This window comes from Lithobates pipiens, unplaced genomic scaffold, assembly GCF_037356315.1.
Source record: "Lithobates pipiens isolate NorthernLeopardFrog02 unplaced genomic scaffold, aLitPip1_a1.2 Scaffold_3, whole genome shotgun sequence".
Classification (NCBI taxonomy): domain Eukaryota; kingdom Metazoa; phylum Chordata; class Amphibia; order Anura; family Ranidae; genus Lithobates; species Lithobates pipiens.
In genome coordinates this window covers 38,970,369-38,992,460 of record NW_027507790.1, presented here as the reverse complement: position 1 = coordinate 38,992,460, position 22,092 = coordinate 38,970,369, and the positions used below count along the sequence as shown (strand labels likewise).

The 22,092-nt window shown below is 41.1% G+C and overlaps 1 protein-coding gene across 1 annotated transcript; it reads right to left on the bottom strand.

Annotated features, from left to right (window-relative positions):
* Positions 1–566: 566 nt before the first annotated feature.
* Positions 567–21,621, bottom strand: UNC119B (unc-119 lipid binding chaperone B). The gene is made up of 5 exons (XM_077461481.1): positions 21,276–21,621; positions 21,085–21,195; positions 12,503–12,611; positions 5,352–5,524; positions 567–3,999 (listed from the first exon to the last, which is right to left on the bottom strand). Exons 1-5 carry the CDS (start codon positions 21,469–21,471, stop codon positions 3,887–3,889), a joined length of 702 nt encoding a protein of 233 aa, XP_077317607.1. The 5' UTR covers positions 21,472–21,621; the 3' UTR covers positions 567–3,886.
* Positions 21,622–22,092: the final 471 nt, after the last annotated feature.

Below are 22,092 nucleotides of genomic sequence, written 5' to 3'. Positions count from 1 at the left end.
TGGTGGCAGGATAGTGGGAAGCTGCATCTAGCGGTAGGCAACGGTGGCAAGTGACACGCTGCAATGGGTGGCAGGTGACGGTGGCAAGTGACACACTCAGGGCTCCCACAGATTGTACAGTATGGCAAGTTGAGCTATTTCATTTTACATTACAATGTAATAATAGAAATAATGTGCTTCAATCATTCCGACACCATATCAACCATGGTGCAGTGATGATTGAAGAGCTAACACTACCTTGCGGCCCCCAAACAAATCCCCCCTACTCTCACCCAGCCCTGGACTTTGGCAAGAATTTTTTCCACAAAAACAGGTCTACGGTGCTAAAAAGGTGGTGGGCTGCCGCTTTAAGGCACCCTATAAAAATTGGCCCATGAACACTGATGTCCAACTATATGAGGTCTGCTGGTTCTTGCTAAAGCCACACTGATGCCCTGGTAGCTAAAGACAAACGTTTCCTAAGCACGCATAAAAGGCTGCTGTATACAAGAATCAAGCAACTTACTTGGAATGGTCGATTGTTGTACCTCTCATTGGAAATATATACTAAATGAGATGAACACAAACCACTTATTATAAACTTTATTATTAAAGAAAAATACAAGATCTTATAAACAGCCCATTGTCTATGGGTAAAACAAAACATTACACTATTGCAAATGCTGTACACTCTGCTTAGTTGTACCATCTAGCTAAACTAACTTTTCAGTCAGTATGTCAAAAGTTACAAACCAACAGTTTCAAAATTATAATTAACAGTAAAAGAAAAAAAAAAACTACACATTTACACCCTATAAATGTAATCCAGTAGATCCCAGGATAAGCAGCAGATTTTCCTGCATCTACTAAAGTCCCTTTACCAAAGGCTTTTTAAGAAGGTCACCGCATGTCAGTTTTCATTAGTGAAAACATGGCACCATGTAAAGGACACTTGCGAGTGAAGGATAGGTGTCCAAAACGTAAATCTGTCCTTTGTGGACTGTAACTGGAAAGAAAAAGTTTACTTTAAAATGTGAGATTACTTGACAAGCTGCTTTTTAACGTTAGCAGTAGAACCAAACTAGGCAGCATATTCTTATAATACAGTATTAAAACTTGAATGACCACTATTTGAATTCATTATTTTGCTACAATGTAACTATCGGTATTTACAATAACTTCTGGTATTTATTGATCTGAAAGATATTCTGTCACCAAGTGTATGTGGGGGGCTGGAATGGAGGGTTTGTTTCCTCCTGCGACCCCAACATCACTACAGGACACAAACACACCCATAAGTGTAGGATAGCTGCAGCGCACACAGATCTTGGAGATCGTGAGGATTTAACACACTACTTGCCAAAAGGGTAAGCATAACGCTCCTCTGTACAGGCTTGCTTTCATGCCGCCCCCCCGTGACAGGGTCAATTTAAGCAATCCCAACAAATCTTTGGATATGGAAGACATTTAGGTGATCTGGCCTTAACCCATTCTCCAGTCCCTGTGGTTGAAATCCACGGCTGGTATTCGGGTAGCAAAGTTATTGCTTGGAACTTTATTGGAAGTTAAGAAGATTAAAATTTAAAGCTTTATCATTAGTTTAGGTTAAAAACTCTTAAAGCTAAAACTACAAGCCAAGGATTTTTATTTTATTTTTTATTTAGAAAAGATATTTATTTTCAACTTCAAAAATAATTCAGAGTCCTAAGTGATTTTGAAATAAAAATTACAGTTTTAATGATCATTACGCCCCTTTCACATGATCAGCCCGCAAAGATCCACCTGTCCATTTTTTCAGGCTGATCTGAGAGGGCGACCCATTGACTTGTATAAGCAGGCAGATGTCAGTGGAGATGTATCCACCGACACCCGATTTGACGATCCGCTGAAAACAGGCAGATGGCAATAAGTTTGCCATTCGTCCAGCGGAATGGATACGCTGTCTGTTTTTCATCCGATCTTCCTATAGAGAACAAACGGGGCTGACAGGTCCGTCCATGCACAGTGAGCAGGGATGGACCTGCCCCCTGCCTGCTCAGTGGGGATCAATGGAGCGATCCCCCGCTGAGCAGATCCACCCAGTGTGAAAGGGGCTTATTCTTGGTTAAAGCTTGATGAAGTAAACCTTAAACGCTAAGAAGATATACTACAACTGGAAGATTACATTTTTTGGAAAAAATAGGCACATTTCGACCAACAGCAGGTAACACATGGTAACAATAAGCTGTTGTGACACAACCTTAACATAAATTCAATTGTTACAAAAATAGTATACAGAAACTCTATTAGAAATTGTGTGAAAAGAACCTGCTGTTAATGCAGACTGAATAACTTCACCTTACCTTGCTCCATACATTCCTGTCATCCTAGGCACCAATGCCAGTGTGTGAGAGTGAGTGAGAGAGTGAGTGAGTGAGTGTATTTTATGATGAAGGTTAAGAAATGTTTGTATTTTGAATTTAGCACAACTTCAACAACATTTCCCATTAAAAATACTGGAAATGGCTGTAGTTTCATTGTACACAGTTTTAACCCCTTCAAAATTTGGAAGAGAATAACGGGACCATACAAGCTATATCTGTCAGAAAAGGTCAAATCACAGCTCATAATGCAAAGAGACCCATAACATGCCTGAGAACATAGGCCAAATTTAAGCGAATCTCTCAAAAATAGAATACAGCATTGTTTGTTTAAGGGAGAATATACTTTACAGTGCTCATGTGTTCCCAAGCCATCCCCACACTCCATTTTCAGAGCACCTTTTACTCATGTCATTTCAAGCTGTGCTGTTAAGGGTTTAATTGAGGTCAATGGACGAAACGTGCATAAAGCTAGATGTTTGGATGCAACGTCATCATGGAGATTGTGATCTGGAGTTTGACCTTGGAAGCTTTGTACCCTCGGTGCTCCTTACCGACAGCTGCACACATTGATTATTTTTTTCTGTGGTGCAGTACACTGGAGATTTTGATTAAGGTTTCAATCAACATGGCTTAACAGGCATACAATATTTCAGTAGGTGTCAAAATCAATGTGAGATCAGAACAACTACTTGTACCAAAAATAAATTAAGTATTGCGGGAAGACAAAAGCAGATTGGTGGGGATAGGGTCTGCTTGTTTCCCTTGTGAAGGCAATTTTCATTATGATAAAAATGCTTTATTAAAGTAAGGTGTCATGCACATGGGTAGATTGGCATGCAAGGCAAAAAAAAAAAAGTTTTTGGGTGCCCAGCGACTGTATGCTATTCTGAGGTGTAGTTGTGTACAGGACCCTGCATTTGAAACATGTGGCCCTATATGCTAGTACTCAGGTCATTGATTGATTACGACAGGCTGGTGGCAGCAGGCTGTGCACACTGCACTTGTGCCTGCATGGTACCCAAAAATGCTTGGTTATAACATCATAAGTGCCAAACTGCCTGTGTGCACGAAGCTCAAGAACGCATTTTTATGAGGGACATTTTATATATCCTTGGTGTGAACTCAATACCATACAATAAACATACAGCAATTGGTGACGTGCAAAGTCTGTCTATGGAGAGGACTAAAAAAAAAAAAAAAAAAAAAAAAAATCTAATATTGCACAGAACATGTCAAGTTACCATTTATGCCAACTAGCTGGGTGCTTTCAGGATATAAAACAATTTACTGTAACAGCAAAACTAGCTTCCTTCAAAGCTCTGAAGGTTGTTTAACTGCTAGAGCAGGACCAAAACATCAGTGTATATTACAAAAAAAATAAATATTTTTTTCCTTTGTACAAAGTCTTCTAATTACAGCGTTTTTATAAAAAATAAAAACGCCACGCTTCTCGATCTGTTGACTAAAGGTCTGACCACACAGAAAATGCAACACCCTCAGCTCCTGTCCGGGAACATCAGTTTTCAGTCTGAGGAAATTGATCCTCATTGTCCTCCATTGTAGGCATAGTCCGCTTTATTATGCATGATAAGCTTGTTGTCCACAAAGTAAAAGCTATCAGATCTTGTTTCATATGGGTTATCAATCATCATCCGGACTGTAGAAAAATAAAAAAATGTTTATGTACAAAAGGTGCAAAATACCTATATAAAAAGAAAAATAGTTATAGTGTACAAGCACAACCGAATGCAGTACAGTATTAAATATAGAAATTTGCTGACTAGCCATTCTAGACGGCTTTCAGTTGGTAGGGGCAATTATTCATACTCACTGATGAACATCGCTTGCACCGCATACTGGCACATTATAAAAAGACTTTCCTTAAAACAAAGCCCCCCCAGAGGCACACTGTTAGGGCTTCCATTTTCACCCATTCTTCCTTCCGGGTTTGTGGCCTCTGGCCATTTGAATAGCTGAGATGCAGTGACATCACTCCTGCGCGTGTGCACAGGAGTCACGGCCGTGGCACAGCACCCTGAAGGGATTCAGTATCCCATCCCTGCAAAGTGCAGTGTGCTGGTGACTTCACCGATTGCAGAGATAGTGACTATCTCCTAAACTGTAAATGTTTAGGAGATATTCCTTGTATCTACAGGTAAGCTTCATTATAAGCTTACCAGTAAGTACAAGTCATCAAGCTCTGATAATTACTGCTTTAATGGAATTCTTTCAGTGGATCCAGACTAAATGAACATAAAGTCAAAACTAAGTCACTTATCCTTTAAGCTAGTAGCTGTGCAGCAGGATTACAAACTGCATGCTTGAGGAACAATTGAGGAAAATGGTTTAAATCCCTGGTGTCCAAGAATGACCCATAGGCCACCAGCGGCTTGTCAAATCCAAGAGTACACTATGGGTAGAGCACTGAAAACACAATGCATCACACGCAACATTGGTTACTGCATTGAGGTGGCATTGGACCCTTGCACTGTAGAACACTGCAACACATAATGGTGTGGTGCATTGTGTTAAATTTTAATCATGTTAGGGTGCATTGCCACAATGAAGCAAATTGCACTAAAATTCAACATGACAACTTTTTTTTTTTTTTTTTTTTTTAATGCAGCAAAAACAAAGCATGTTCATAGTGGTGCTATGCAATATGGGTTTGACTGCTACTGTAACAGTACAATAAGATGCCATTCATACATTTACATGTGTTGTGGTAACACAGAAAAACATGCATTTTACTATGCATTACTGCAACACATAAATGTAAATAGGCCGTTAATATTGCATTAACGATTTAAAACAAACAAGTTATTTTGCAGAGTGGATCAGTTTATTGTATCAATAATAGCAAATTTGTGAAAATTGAGTGTGGCCCTCTAGGCATGTCGAGGACCCGCACTTGAAGCCTTCTGTATTTACTAATTTTACCATGACTGGTTTACATGCACAAAATACACATAGGCAAGATTTAATTTTCACCACATATATATTACTTACTTATATCCTCTGACAGTTGTGGGAATTCATACATGTGTTCACAGGTATTACAGCTATTTGGAATGCAAAATCCAAAGTCAAAGTCAAAAGTTTTAAGGATCCGATCACGGAAAAAATGTCTCTCAATCATTCGGAAACTAGTCACAGGCTTATCACCCACTGTGAACTCTACCCTAAAAAAATTAAACAAAATTAAAATAAAAACATTAAATGAAATAGAAGGGTTAAAGTTAAGTCATATCCTTTGTTTTTCCACATTTCCTAGTTTTCTTTCTAGATATCTTCTTATGTCATTCTTTAAAGTGGGTCTTCCCTGCATCTAAGCACCACAAAACGAAAACTAATTCATTTTTAATAATCAAAGCAAACGCCCACATCCATCCACATCTCTATGCTTCATTTAGCTGAAAAAATCACTTTAACCCCTCCCCCAGCATTCCTGATTGTGGCCATCTTGAGTAAGGCCAGATTATTCATACAGCATTCACTTCCGGGAATGCATCTGCCCTTAGCTCAAGCATGGATGCAGGATGGTATGCTTAGCTGACAAAACCCCTCTTTCTCCCCACCTGGGACGGCATAATTTGTCTGGAAACCCTCCTTGAAAAATGCCCCCTAGCATTACTGACTGTGGCGATCGTGAGCAAGGCAGATGATTCATGTAGCATTTACTCCATGGAATGCTGCAATTGAAGGTAGTAAAACCGCACGCGCGAGGGTGGCATATTTATTTTGCAAGTCTGAAAAAGGAGAGTAGTTTCCCATTGTGAAACACTTGTGAGAAGCGAGTTATTCCTATGGAACTCCATCTGGGTCCCTGTTGAAGTTTAGCCAGTTCCTCATACGATTTGTTCTCCCAGATTGGGCTGTACATTGTGTACCCCTTTACTTGCTGAAATTGTTTAGCCTCATTCCACACATTTGAAGAAGCGTATAAGTGGGCATTCGTTTATTGGGTCTTTGGAACAGCTGAGCCTCCAAGCCATCTGGAATGGATTCTGCCCTCGTACCTACAAGCATGAGCCTAGCCGACGAGCTGCCAGGATTGGGGGACATAGCGCCAATCAAATGCTGCAGTTGTGCAGCCAGGTAGTATAGCCAAGGGTTGGGGAGCATTAGACTACCCCCATACTTGGGATACTGCAGCTGCTCCAATTTGATCCTGGGAGGGCGAGTGTTCCAGAGTAGCAGTCTAAATAGAGAATTAACCACTCGGAATACCTTCAGGTGTGTTATGAAGCACATATAGAAACTGGGGCATGAGAATCATATTGATGAGGTTGGTTTTCCCTGCCAGGGACGTTTTAAGTTTGCTCCAAATGTTTATCTTAACAGGTTAGTAAAGGGTAAAACGTTTAAGCTGTAATAATCAGTAAGTGTGGGAGATATCTGAATGCCCAAGTATCGAAAAGGTGTTTACTATTGGGACAGAACAGAGAAGCGCGGCCCGTGGCCCGTGGCCCGGTACATCGTCCAAGAGCATCAACACGCAATTGATGGTAAGGCCCGAATATTGGCCAAAGATCGAAATGATTGACATAACTTTAGTTAATGAGTAATTTACATCCCCCAGGAAGGGGAGCATATCGTCATCGTAGAGCATGATCTTCTCATGCAATCCGTCATATCTGAATCCTGTTACTTGTGGGCAAATCACGCACCTGGGCAGAGAGGGGCTCAATGGCTATAGCAAAGAGCAGGGGGGACAAGGGACATTCCTGCCTAGTCCCCCTGCCCAGTGCAAAGACTGGAGACATCCTATCAGACATTCGTATGGCCGCTTGTGGATAGCTACGGTATATAATAAAACGTGTCCTAGCGATAAATCTGGAGCCAAATTTAGATAATACAGCCCAGAGATACCGCCAACTAACATCGTCAAATGCTTTATTGGCGTCAAGGGACAACAGGGCTCCATGTCTAGTATTGTCAGCTGGGGTTTGCATGTTGGCATGGCATAAAGCCTGCCTGGTCTGGGTGGACAATCAACAGGATGACTTTGTTCACTCTCAGGGCCAATATCTTTGCTAAAATGTTTACGTCACTTTGTAGTAACGAAATGGGTCTGTACGAACCTGGGTCTACTGGGTCCTTTACCTGCTTAAGCAGCCGTAGAACATTCACCCTAGGTATGTGTAGTAGGCAACTGTCCCATTTTCAGAGAGGCATTGAACACTTCCAACAGTTTAGGTAGAATGACATCCCCATATTGGGTATATACCTCCATGGGGATCCCATCGTCCCCGGGTGCCCTACAGGTGGGGAAAGAACCAGTCGCCTCTTTCAGCTCATCCAATGTGAACTGGGCATCCACATGCTCTTGTCTGGTCAGAACCAGTAGGGATATAGATTGTAAATAATTCTGCTGTGCCTCAACTATACAGGTCATTCTAAAAAGAGGCCAGTTCAGTAATGATTAGCTCAGGGTCGTTCACCAGTCACCCGGTGGAGCAACAAATGGCCCCTATGGCAAGGGAGGACTGTTGGGATCTGGAAATTTTTGCCTATAGGCAGGATATAATGTCAATATAGACTGGTAGTACAAACTCTTTACAAGGGCATCGATTGCATCCTTCTTTTTTAAGAATATACATTCCAGTTAGTGCCAAGCTTTAAAGAGAAGGGTGCGACAGTTTCTCACTCTTACTCAATAAATTACATATAAACCCAGCACACAATATAGTAAAAATGGCACTCCTACTATAATAAAAATTTTACATTAATTTAATAAAGAGTTCTAATTCCTGTGATAATTCTTGAGTACAGTAACCTGTCAAACCATCCAATGGCTGGTGTCATAACTGATCACATGTGCAACATCATAGCAGTTGTAGATTAAACAGAGGCAAAGATCTCAGCTTCCTTGGCTGAAAAAGAATGGGGGGGGGGGGGGGTTCTTTCACTTCAAGGACGAGGCCGAGGCCTTTTTCTGACATTTGTTCACAAGTTAAAAAAAAATCTATTTTTTGCTAGAAAATTAATTGGAACCCCCAAACATTATATATTTTTTTTTAGTAGAGAATAAAATTTTGATTGTTGCAATACTTTATGTCACACTGCATTTACATAGCGGTCTTGCAAACGCATTTGTTTTTTGGAAAAAGTACACTTTTTTAAATGGAAAAAAAAAATAAGAAAAACAGTAAAACATTAGCCCAATGTTTTTGTACATTGTGAAAGATGATGAGGCCGAGTAAATTGATACCCAACATGCCAGGCTTTAAAATTGTGCATGTTTGTGGAATGGCTGACAAACTGCGGTACTTAAAAATCTCCATAGGCTTCACTAAAAAATTTTTATAGGTTACCTGTTCAGTTACATAAGAGGTCTAGTGCTAGAATTATTGCTTTCACTCTAACGTTCACAGGGATATCTCACGTGTGGTTTACATATGTGGGCGTGACTTGCGTATGTGCTCGGTTTTGCGTGCTAGCCCAGAGGGATGGGGTTACTTTAAAAAAATTCTCTATTTAGTTTATTTTTTCACCACGCACCACTGCAGCATGGTGGTGTGTGAACTAAACACAGGGCAATTTGCCTTGCCTATGCATCGATCTGGAGGCACCCCATTCTAAAATGTAAAAAAACGAAACTAAATAGTTTTATATAATGCATTGGCATTAGGGCTGAAAATTATGAAATTAATCGATTACTATTTTCATAATCGATTAAATCGGGCAGTAACAAAATGGGGTTAAAGTTAATGAGTCTGATATTTACTAGATTGACCCTTTAATAGTACATCTCTCCTCTAATAGTATATACACTATATATCCTCTAATAGTATATACAATATATCTCCTCTAATAGTTTATACAGTATATCCCCTCTAATAGTATATGCAGTATATCTCTCCTCTAATAGTATATAGCCTCTAATAGTAGATACACTATATCTCTCCTCTAATAGCATATACACTATATATCCTCTAATAGTATATACAGTATATCTCCTCTAATAGTATATGCAGTATATATCCCCTCTAATAGTATATACACTACATCTCTCCTCTAATAGGATATAGCCTCTAATAGTATATACAGTACATCTCTTCTGTCTGTTATTCTCAGAGTGGATTACATATTTTGCTCCCTAACCATATAGTTGGTTATTTATATTTACTACTGCATAGAGATATTCAAGAATAAATTGCCTTTTTTTTTAAACTTTAAATATTAACTAAATTATACATCACACTTTTTTTTTTTTTTTAAGGTTATTAACCGACTAATGGAAACAATAATCGGTCAACTAATCGATTATGAAAAGAATTGTTAGTTGCAGGCCTAATTGGCATCAAAACACGTAGGACACACAACATTAGAGACAATTTATTCTTCTAAAGCAAAACACAGCTTTGCACACTGGTATTGACTAGTATTCCACAGTTTCTCTTCTCCCTCAATTTCTCGGCCTCATTCAGCTATTGTGACCCCAGTGCTGATGGAGAGGGGCAATTAAGGATGTCCTCAGGGCTCGATATCCTCCTTATAAACCTATGACATAATCTGCTGCTAGATTGCCAGAAAAGTGCCCATGGTTGTAATGCTGCACAATTAAAACCTGTGACTTTGTAAAAAATAAATAAAATTAAATAATGTTAAATACAGTGGATTATAACAAGTCTATACACCCGTTAAAAAAAAAAAAAAGTGTCAGGTTTCTGTGATGTAAAAAAATTAGACAAAGATAAATCATTTCAGAACTTGTTCTACCTTTTAGTGCTAGTTCACACTAGGGCTGGGCGATTTCCCCCCTCCAAAAAAAATAAATAAAAAATAAAATAAAATACTTGATTTACAATTCAAATCGATTTTTTTTTTTATTATATTAAAGTGCCTCAAACAAAATTACAAGGGCAAACCCTTTAACTGAAAAGTCGTTAAACATCCAAATTATTTATACTGTATTTGGATTGAGCTAATAAAACAAAAAATCCTGAAGTTACTCTTAGTTGAATTGAACACAACACCACTCCCATAAAAAAAAAGTACATTTTAAACATTCTTTGCAAGGAAAATGTGCCCATCAACAACAGCAGGTTGAGGCAAGCTCATGACAGATGACAAGTCACAATACCCCCACAAAAGCTCTGAGCTGCATCAAAAACGTGCATGCAGAAAAGCACCTGGAACGCATCCGAACTGCATTTCTATGATGTGAACTGGCCCTTAATGTGACCTATAAAACTGTACAACTCAGTTGAACAACAAACTGAAATCTTTTAGGTGGAGGGAAGTAAAAAAAAATAAAAAAATAATAAATAATAAGTGTGCACACCCTTACACTAACACTTTGTTGAAGCACCTTTTGATTTTATTACAGCACTCAATCTTTTTGGGTACGAGTCTATCAGCATGGCACATATTGACCTGGCAATATTTTCCCACTCTTTGCAAAAAATACTCAAAAGCAGTCAGATTGCGAGGGCATCTCCTGTGCACTGCCCTCTTCAGACAAACCCACAGATTTTCAAATCGGATTCAGGTCTGTGCCATTCCAAAACTTTAATCTTCTTCTGGTGAAGCCATTCCTTTGTTGATCTGGATGTATGCTTTGGTTCGTTGTCATACTGAAAGATGAAGTTCCTCTTCATGTTCAGGTTTCTAGCAGAAGCCTGAAGAAGGTTTTGTGCCAATATTGACCTCTAACTTGACTAAGGCCCCTGTTCCAGCTGAAGAAAAACAGTCCCAAAGCATGATGCTGCCACCACCATGCTTCACGGTGGGTATGGTGTTCTTTTGGTGATGTGCAGAGATGTTTTTACACCAAACCTAGCTTTTGGAATTATGGGCAAAAAGTTAAATCTGGGTTTCATCAGACCATAAACACATTTTCCCACATGCTTTTGGGAGACTTCAGATGTCTTTTTTGCAAAATTTAGCCGGGCTTGGATGTTTTTTTTTGGGCAAGAAAAGCCTTCTGTCTTGCCACTCTACCCCATAGCCCAGACATATGAAGAATATGGGAGATAGTTGTCACATGTACCACACAGCCAGTACTTGCCAGATATTCCTGAAGCTCCTTTAATGTTGCTGTGGGCCTCTTGGCAGCCTCCCTGACCAGTTTTCTTCTCGTCTTTTCATCAATTTTGGAGGGACGTCCAGTTCTTGGTAATGTCACTGTTCTGCCATATTGTCTACACTTGATGACGATCTTTTCTGTGTTCCATGGTATATCTAATGTCTTGGAAATTCTTTTGTACTCTTCTCCTGACTGCTATCTTTTAACAATGAGATCCCTCTGATGCTTTGGAAGCTCACTGCGGACCATTGGCTTTGTATGTAGAATGCGACTAAGAAAATGTCCGGAAAGACCTATTAGAACTTGTATACTTTATTTGGGGTTAATCAAAGGCATTTTAAAACAATGGCAAGTGTGTACTGACTCCTATTTAACATGAGTTTGAATAGGACTGCTTAATTCTGAACATTCTATGGCAGAGATCAGCAGCTTATAGCGGGACTGCGATATTGCAACAGACAAAATCAGACACCAACACATTTTAAGGGACCAGTGACATTACAGTGATAGGTGCTAAATAATATGCACTAATGACACTGGCTGGGAAGGGGTAACATCAGGGGCAATCAAATGGTTAACTCTGTGCCTAGCCAGTGCTCATGTACTGTATTGGAAGGTGCTTTTACTTGTGGAAGGCATTGATCCATGTCCCTGATTTGCACATGATCACGGCCTTCTCTACTGACAGAAGGTTGATCCACTTTGTTTACATAGGCAGATCACCATTCTGGCTCTCTGCCTAATGATCGGCGGGTGCCAGTGGATATAGACTATGGTTCCCGCTGTGTATATTCACAGCAGGAGCAGGTTGCCGGCGGTGCACATGCACGCCCCAGGCCCAGAAGAGCAAAATCACACACTAGGTACGTGATCCTGCACAGCAGAGCTACCATATGTAAGTTTTACGGTCGGCAAACGGTTAAGAACCAGTTTTTACTACTTTCTTGTCAAGAACCTGCACCCATGTGTACTACACTAGAAAGACTGCCATTAATAAAAGCTATTCAATTTCAGTATTTCCTAGCCAGTGCTTCCTGTTCTTTGCTGAACAGTCTGCAGAGTCGTCACTAACCAGCAAACCATAATAAACGTTGATACCTGCAGTGAATCTGTTTCAAGTACTTACGTGGCACCAACCTTGCGAAGCCTTAGAAATGCAGGTGTGAACTGATAACGTACAAATCGGCCAGCACTGCTATCTAGTTGCCCAGATTCTGGTTCTTCCTCGTCAGGTTCTGTTGAAAAAATAAATAAAAAACAAAGTGGTGGACATTGGACTGCTATAGATCTCTGTACATCACTGACCTTTCCCCCCCATTATCAAACAGCTTTGTGCATTAGTAGGAATGGTAATATATACAGTCAGGATTAGGGCATTTTTTTCTTATGTTTGAAGTGCATTTTAAATGCAAACGTGCAGCTGTCCATTTACATCAATGGCGTAGTGTGTATGATCTGCTTTGGGTGTCCTTGGACACAGCAAAACCTATTGAAACCCATTTTCATTGCAGGTCAAATCTAGCTTTGCAGAATTTTATATCTGTGCAAGTAGCAATGTGAAAAAGAATAAAGAAAAAAGGGTGCACCAGCGTTGTGCATTATCCTTTGATAAGTTTATTTAAATAATAAAATGAAAAACCTTTGAATGGTCACACTCAGTCCGATAACAGTCTGCAGGTGATAGAGAGGACATGAGGATCCCTGTGGCTGACGCGTTTCGAAGGGATACGTTCTTCCTCATAGCTTTCAAGCCTCAGTATCCCTTTGAAACACAACAGCCAGCAGTGATCCTCATGCCCTCTCTATCCCCTGGAGACTGTTGTCAGACCGAATTGCCACCATTCAAAGGCTTTCACATTGCAGTTTTCTTTCACATGCTTGTGAGTAGTTAAGTTATTCTTTTAATAAACTTTTCAAAGGATAATGCGCAAGGCTGGTGTGCCTTCTTTTCTATATTCTTTTTCTGACTGCTAGGATACCCCTATCCTGGAGGGCAGCAAGGCCTGAGACATTATCCATCTTGAACTGTAGATTACCTGATCAACACACTTATGCGCAAGAGTATTTGTTTGCCGCTATCAAGCAGCAATGTGTAGCAGCTACAGAATCACTCTTATTGCTAGGAAAAAGAGAATTGCAGTCTTGGAGGTTTTTGTTAGCTCATTCATTGATATTTGTAGTCAAAAATATAAAAAAAATTAAATTAAAAATGTAGGTGGAACATTAGGATAAAAAAAAAAAAAAAAAAAAAAAAAAAAAAAAAAAAAAAAAGGACCCATTGTGGGATATAAAAGCCTGTTGGAATAGAAGGGGGCAGAAAGACAAAAAGGACATCACTGGAGAAGCAGCTTTAGAAAGATTTTACAAGCAAAAAAATTTTTAATCCAATAAAAAAAACGCATTCCCCCTTCTTATTCAGGGAGCTCCTAACGAAAAAAAAAAAAAATGGGTCACATCTTTAGATACTTATACAATGTCTTTATATATCAGGACCATTTATTCTTCCTAGTTGGATCAGGGGTTTCAATGTCTAACACCCATTACCCCCAACCGACCACACCCCGCTTTTTATTTTATTTTTTAACAAAATGTTATTTTTATTTATATTAATATATAACATTATTGTTCCTTGTGTGCTCACAAGTCATGTTGTGTTTATTATAACATTACATATAAAAGAGGCATTTGCGATAAACAATAGTAATATAGGTTTTCATAAACTGTAATATCTCATATTTCTTAAATAAAAAATATGTTACAGTCTGCCTGTATAGGTGTGTGATGACAGGTAACATAAAATGATTGGCTGCCATGCTTAGCATGGTCATTTTACTATCAGGAGGAGGGGCACAGGCAGGATCAACCAGGTAATAGAGAAGAACAGCAGGCACGGTTATAATATGGATTATGAAAAAGCCCATAGAAATACATTACAGAGCCAATGCAATGTTTTTATTTCTAGGTGTACAAGGCCGTGTTTTCACTGTATGAGATGCACACAGATACAGTACATAGACAGGCAGTCAGGCCAATTCAAATCAATTGGGACTGTTGCATGAACACAGCCTCTGCTCTCACCTTGATATCTGTTTGGGTGCAGGAACATGCCCCTGAGCACAAACAGTGTTCATTCAAAGACATGAACTCGCACCCAAATGGAACGTCAAATTTGGAGCAACAATTGTGTCCATGCAGCTGCTGCATCCCTATTGATGTGAATGGGGCCGATTGCCCACAGATGTAAAACATGGCCCTCACATTGGTATACACTTAGGGCCAGTTCACATCTATGTAGTGTGTTTATGACACACATTTTACATTTGTTTTTTGGTGTGCTACCATTGAACTCCATAGAATGGGCATTTTGATAAAAGTGTATCAGATGTAGCATATGCAGGACTTTGAGGCTTTTTCATCAAACTGCGCATTCTAATTGTGTTCAATAGTAAGCTTGATGTGCTAAAAACAAAGCACAGATGTGAACTGGTTCTTAAAGCAGAAGTAAACCCATCGATAGCATGCTGGAAATGCTAACCGTCACATTTGCTTGCGTCCTTAACCAAACCGTCAAACCATCAAATGACTAGTGTCATAACTGATTACATATGCAGCATCAAGGCAGTTGAAGATTAGGTCAATATGGCAGCTTCCATGACTAAAAACAATAGGAGGGTTTACTTCAACTTTAAAGTATAACTAATGTCAAACTTTTTATTTTTTTAGTTTTGGATAGAGTTTTTGTGTTGATAGTGTTTTTAATGCTGTCTGTGACTCCATTAGAGAGATTCACCCTCTCCATTTGTCTTCCAATTGGGGACATGAGCTCTGGTTACCTAGGGGGCCCCAAGGGATTCCCTTTACCACTCGAAGACCAGGTCTTTTCTGACACTTTATGCTTACATTTTAAAATCTTAATTTTTTTGCTAGAAAGTTTTTTTTTTTTTTTTTAAAGCAGAGGCCCTAGAGAATATAGTGGGTGTTGCAATTTATTTTTTGAGGTAATACACTTTTTTGAATTCTAATGCACAAAAATACAATAGAATACTCAATTGTTTGATAAAATACAAAACATGATTTTACGCTGAGTAAATGGATACCCAACATGTCACACTTGAAAACTGCACACGTCCCGTAACAGTGACAAGTTACGTAAATTGTATTATCCATAAGCAAAGCATTAAAAGCATTTACAGATTATAACTTCAGATTTCCACAGGAGGTCTGGTGCTAGAATTATTGCCCTTGATCTGACCTTAGCTGTGATACCTCACATGTGTTTGGCAATCACTGTTTGACCAGCATGTGTGCGTGTGAGCACAGGGGGACAGGGCACTCTTTTTCACACAGTCTCCTTTCATTTTGTTTTTGTTCACTTTTATCGTTATCACAGGGAATATAAATATCCCCTGTGATAGCAATAGGCAGTGACAGCTACTCTTTCCTGAGATATCTGGGGTCTATTAGACCCCAGATGCCACCTCTGCCCTTAACCACTTAAGGGAGAAATATTATATATATATATATATATATATATATATATATATATATATATATATATATATATATATATATATATATATATATATATATATATATATATATATATATATATATACCGTATATACTCGAGTATAAGCCGAGATTTTCAGCCTCTTTTTCGAGGCTGAAAGTGCCCCCCTCGGCTTATACTCGAGTCATCGCCGTCTGACTGCTCGATCAGCGTATCGAGCAGACAGACGGCGGACATACTACAATTTGAAAGCCGCGCCTCCGCCTGTGATAGGCGGAACACTGAATTTCCCAGCAGCCTGTGTTCCGCCTATCACGGACATCGTCTCATCCTCGTCCGTAGTACGAGGATGAGACGATGTCTGTGATAGGCGGAACACAGGCTGCTGGGAAATTCAGTGTTCCGCCTATCACAGGCGGAGGCGGGGCTTTTGAATTTTAGAATGGCCGCCGAGGCGATCCTGGCAAGGCACGGGACGGAGGCAAGGCAAGGCACGGCACGGGACGGAGGCAAGGCACGACACGACACGGGACGGAGGCAAGGCAAGGCACGGGACGGAGGCAAGGAGGCAAGGCACGGGACGGAGGCTCGGGACACAGGTAGGCTGGACACACACACACACACACACACACACACACACACACACACACACACATGGACACACACACACAGGGATGGATGGATGGAGACACACACACACACAGGGATGGATGGATGGAGACACACACACACACACACAGGGATGGATGGATGAAGACACACACACACACAGGGATGGATGGATGGATGGACACACACACACACAGGGATGGATGGATGGATGGACACACACACACACAGGGATGGATGGATGGATGGACACACACACACACACACAGGGATGGATGGATGGACACACACAGGGATGGACGGACACACAGGGACGGACACACACACAGGGATGGACAGGCATGTCTCACCCTCGGCTTATACACGAGTCAATAAGTTTGCCAGTTTTTTGGGGGGTAAATTGGGGGCCTCGGCTTATATTCGGGTCGGCCTATACTCGAGTATATACGGTATATATATATATATATATATATATATATATATATATATATATATATATATATATATATATATATATATATATATATATATATATATATATAATTTTAGCAAAGCTCTTTAACCACTTACAGACCTCCCACAGCAGTTTTACATTGGCTGTTTGAAGGAGGATATCGTTGTTATGGCAGCAGCTAGCTGGCATAACCCTGGTATCCCCTTCTTCAGCGGGCGGTCCGCTACAAGATAAAAGTGGTCTCAGCTGTGAATTTGCCACAAGATAACTTTCATCGGCGGCAGAAGAGGGGCCCCGCCGCGATCCGGTGCTCTCCGCCACTTACCAGAGCTGTTGGCAGCATCGGAGGTGATTGCATCCTGTCAGCTGTGCATGGAGACGAGGGAGGGGAAGATGGCCCCCACCCGTCTCCATACAATTGCTTATTTTTTATTGCATTTTGGTCCAAATATGAGATCTGAGGTCTTTTTGACCCCAAATCTCATATTTAAGAGGTCCTGTCATGCTTTTTTATATTACAAGGAATGTTTACAGAATAAAAGCAAAAATTTTTTTTTTTTTTAAACAGTAAAAATAATATATAAATATATATATATATTTCTTCTCCCTCCCCTGCAAAGTAAAGACATAATGTGCTAGTACTAGTAGCACATTATGTGACACCTGCAAAACGAAGCCCGCGCTGTCACCGCTGCAGGTCGCATCAATCTTCGCCCCTCTTCTTACCAGGGCAGCAGACTCCGGCTCTGTGACTTGCTGGAGCCATGTGATGTCACTCCCGTAAAATGCACGAGGGTCACACCACTTGTGCCGATGACATCATTGGTGCAGTATACTGTAAATATCTCCTAAACGGCGCACGTTTAGGAGATAGTTGCAGTACCTATAGGTAAGTCTTATTATAGGCTTACCTATAGGTACAAAGTGTAAACGGAGGTTTACAAACTCTTTAAAGGCTTCAGATTGTACCAAGATTGGTATAAACCAATGCTTTTTTTGAACCACTAAAAAAGGTTCACAAACCAAAACTGTATGTGGTGAAACAGCTTATCGCTTCTGGTTTCTTAGACTATAGAGATGATTGGAGCCGTTCTGGTCTCCCATCAGCTCCATGTTCAGCTGCCTTCTCAGACTTCCTGATGGAGTGGGAGCTGCAGAGCCGTGGAAGGGGTGTGAGAGGTTCCCTCCGGCTGCTTGTTAAAGCAATCCACCAGCTAATTGGCTGCTAGTATTGCTTTTACAAGAAAGACGACCGCTGGCTGAAAAAAAAAAAAAAACACAAACACACACACACACACACACACAAACACACACACAAACACAATACCGTGACAATGCAAATTTTACTATCCATAGGTGACACTTTAAAAGCCTTTACAGGTTAGGAATTTAGATTTACAGAGAAGATCTACTGCTAAAATTACTGCCCAGAACCATGATCCAAAATTTGTGGTGATACCTCACGTATGGGACGATCGATGTTTGTGTTGGGCGCGTTTGCCTTTGGCGTTAGCACTTTACTTTTCTATTATTTTTACAAGGTTGCTTTACTTTTTTGATCACTTTTATTGCTGTCACAAGGAATATAAACATTCCTTGTGACAGTAATAGGCAGTGACAGGTACTCTTCATGGAAGGACCTCTAGTCTATAAGACCCCCAAATCCCTCCTTTGCACTTGAAAACATTCAAAAACACCAAGATCTGCATTTTTGAATACTTTTGATTTGATGACAACCATGCAAACCGGAGGTGATGTCATTACTTACTGGTTACCATAGTGGAGCCAATATCAAAGCCAATTCCAGTGTTCCATCAAATTAGACAACCAGTCATATTTTGTAACGGAAGTGACATTCTGTCACGGCCATCTTGGTACACCTCAGCCACACTAAGCCTACAGTCTGAAGTCGCCAAGCGGACATCTTTTTACATCCACAAGTGTCTTGCATTTCACACTTTTTACCACTAAAATGAGCTTATATTGTGAAATACAGGATTTAGAAATCTGTAACACCATTTTGATGTTGAATTTTAAAAGCAGCGGCAAACCTGCTGATCTCACAGGTTTGCTAATCTGACAGAACACCGCTGCTTTTAAAAATTCAACATCAAAAACAGGGTCACCGACTTCTGAATCCTGTATTTCACGATATAAGCTCAGTTTAGTGATAAAAAGAAGTGTGAAATGTAAGACTTTGGTAGGTGTAAAAAGATATCCGCTTAGCGACTTCAGACTGTAGGCTTACTGCGGGGCGTAACAAGATGGCCGTGACGGAATGTCAATTCTGCTACAAGATTTGACGGGTCGCCTAATCTGACGGGACACCAGCTTTGTGTGGGTCTCCCGGTGGGACGGGAGAGCCTGAGAGAGGGAGGGGGTTGGGGGAAACAGCTCCTCCTGCTTATTGTAATAGCTATTGAGTGCCTAGTGAGCTACTCCGGTTTCTATTACAAGAGAGCCGACTGACAGCACTCAAAAAAAAATTAAAAATTTTTTTTAAATACACAGTACTGGGGTGATACCTGCAGCTGCTTCATCAGATTAAGCTACCCTTCAAAATATGCAACGGAAGTGACGTTCCGTCGCCACCATCTTGCTACACCCCGCACTCATCCACAGTAAGGATACAGTGAGAAGGTGGCAATCGGACATCTTCTTACACCCACCAGAGTTTTGCATTTTACACTTACTTTTAACAGTTAACTCAGTTTATATAGTGAAATACATTACTTAGAACTCTGTCTGACTGTTTAGATGTTGAATTTTAAAAGCAGTGGGAAGCCTGCTGATCTCAAATGTTTGCTTATCTGACAGCATCAGACTGCTGCTTTTAACCACTTGCCTACCGGGCACTTACACCCCCTTCCTGCCCATGCCATTTTTCAGCGCTGTCAAACTTTGAATGACAATTGCTACACTGTACCCAAACAAATTTTTTAGAAGTCTCTTCACACAAACAGAGCTTTGTTTTGGTGGCATTTAATCACTGCTGAGTTTTGGGGGGGGGGGGGGTTCCCCCCCCAAAAAAAAAAAAAAAAATTGAAAAGAAAAAAAAAAAATGTTTTTTACTTTTTTTTTTTTCCGGTCAGTAAATTTTGTAACCAAGTCATTTTTTGCCTTCACTGATGAGGAGGCACTGATAGGCTGAACTGGTGGGCATTGATGAGGCGGCACTGATGAGGAGGCACTAATAGGCAGCATGGATAGGTGGTACTGATGGGCATTGATCGACAGCACTGACTGGCATCGCTAATGGGCACTGATTGCTGATGATAAGTGCCCTGATTACATTTCTAGATGTCCCCCTGTGTGGAGATACCGCTGATCGGCTCTCCACGCCACACACTTTGTCAGTTTGAAAAGAGGAGAGCCGATTACCGGCATCTCCGTGTTTACATGTGACCGGCTGTGATTGGACACAACCGATCACGATTAAAGAGCCGTGGCTCCTTACAGAGATCGGGGTTGCACCGTGTCCTAGCAACACGGCGAAGCTGCAATTGGCAAGCGAGAGTGGTCATTCTGGGACGCCGTCATATGCCGGTGTCCCAGAATGAGAGCCGCACCTCCATCATGTAAAAGTGGGTGGGTGGCAGGCAGTTAATATTCAACATCTAAAACAGTCTGACGGAGTTCTAAGTACTCTATTTCATTATATAAACTGAGTTTACTGTTATAAATAAGTGTAAAATACAAGACTGCGGTGGATGTAACAAGATGTCCGCTTGCTGCCTTCTCACTGTATTCTGAGGATGAGTGCGGGAGTAGCAAAATGATGGCAGCGACGAAATGTCACTTCCGTTACAATTTCTGGCGGGTTGCTTAATCTGATGAAACAGAGGCAAAACAAACTGCATTACTTAAAATCAAATGGAGGTACCAGGTACATGATTTAGTGGCAAAAGTTTAATTTGCAGGGATTTCCTCTCACTTCCTGTTTTGGGTATGAGACAGGAAGTGAAGAGAATGGAAATCTCCCCATTGGGACACAGCTAGCAAAACAAAAACCTGACAGAGGTTATAACCTGCCCTTATTCCATCCAAAATAAAAAACAAACAAATCTTTGGCTCGAATTCTACTTGCAATATGAAGGAGCCCTGCCCCAGGAAAGGTGCCCTCCATGACAGGTACCTGAGCAGGGTTTGGAGATCTCAAAGAGCACAGTGCCAGTCTCCAGGTCCCGGATCTTGAAGCGAGTGAAGTCAATCCCGAACACATTCTCCTCAGGTCTGCACAGATAATCTGATGACAGAAGACAAGTGACGTTAATGACACACAGCTCCTAGCACAGGCCGGTGACAGGTCTACCTGCAGCCACTCACTCTCTGTGACCCGGCTCAGGCCTAGGACATGCTCCGGTCTCAGCTCCTTCAGGCCTAACAACTCCTGCTCGGTCACCGCGGCCGCTCCCCGGAGCTCCCCATCGCCGTGCACGCGCCGAGCCTTCAGCCGGTTGATCACCCCGCCCCCCGCCTTCTTACGCTCTTCCTTCGCTGCTTCTCGGTTCGACCCGCTCATTTCTACAACAAGATGGCGGCTGCCACCTCCGCTAATACCGTAACTATGGAGAGTGGGAGGGGCCAGTCGCTGCCTAGTAACATAATGAGCGTAGAGTAGGAAGAGCGGGGCGTGTCTGGTTAAAGGCAATCGGCCAATAAGAGTAAAGAACCAGCGTTCATAGACGAGTGCTATAGGCGGGAGCAGCAGCCAATTGCATGTCCTGTGATCTAGACGCGTTTCTTGTGCTGGTTTCAGACGTGTTTTTTTTTGGTTTGGCCAATGGGCAGCAGGAGCAAGTGTGACATCATATTTCCGCGTCCGTGCAGCTGCTTCCTGTTTTTGTGTGTGGCATGGTGGGGCTTTGTGCCCCCTGAGCTTGGAAGCGATGTACGCCAGGGCATGTTTATTGGCAGTTGTTGCAGCAGCTGCTGCAGTGTTAATACAAGAAAAGGAGAATGAAAGGAGGAGGAGGAGACGAAGGAGGATGATAATGAGGAGGAGAAGAGCCGAGATCCATCCAGTGATTGGTAATGGAATAAAGAGGGGCCAGTTCTGGGTCATATACAACGGCCTCCGTACACATAAAAAGGAATTCTTCAAATACATGCGTATGTCGTTGGAGAGGTGAGTTCAGCTGCT

Coding starts and splice junctions, on each gene's coding strand:
- UNC119B (XM_077461481.1), bottom strand. CDS start 21,471: ATGAGCGGGTCGAACCGAGAAGCAGCGAAGGAAGAGCGTAAGAAGGCG. Junction 21,196..21,275: donor CCTGAGCCGGGTCACAGAGA/GTGAGTGGCTGC, acceptor TTCTGTCATCAG/ATTATCTGTGCAGACCTGAG. Junction 12,612..21,084: donor GATCTCCAAACCCTGCTCAG/GTACCTGTCATG, acceptor TTTTTTCAACAG/AACCTGACGAGGAAGAACCA.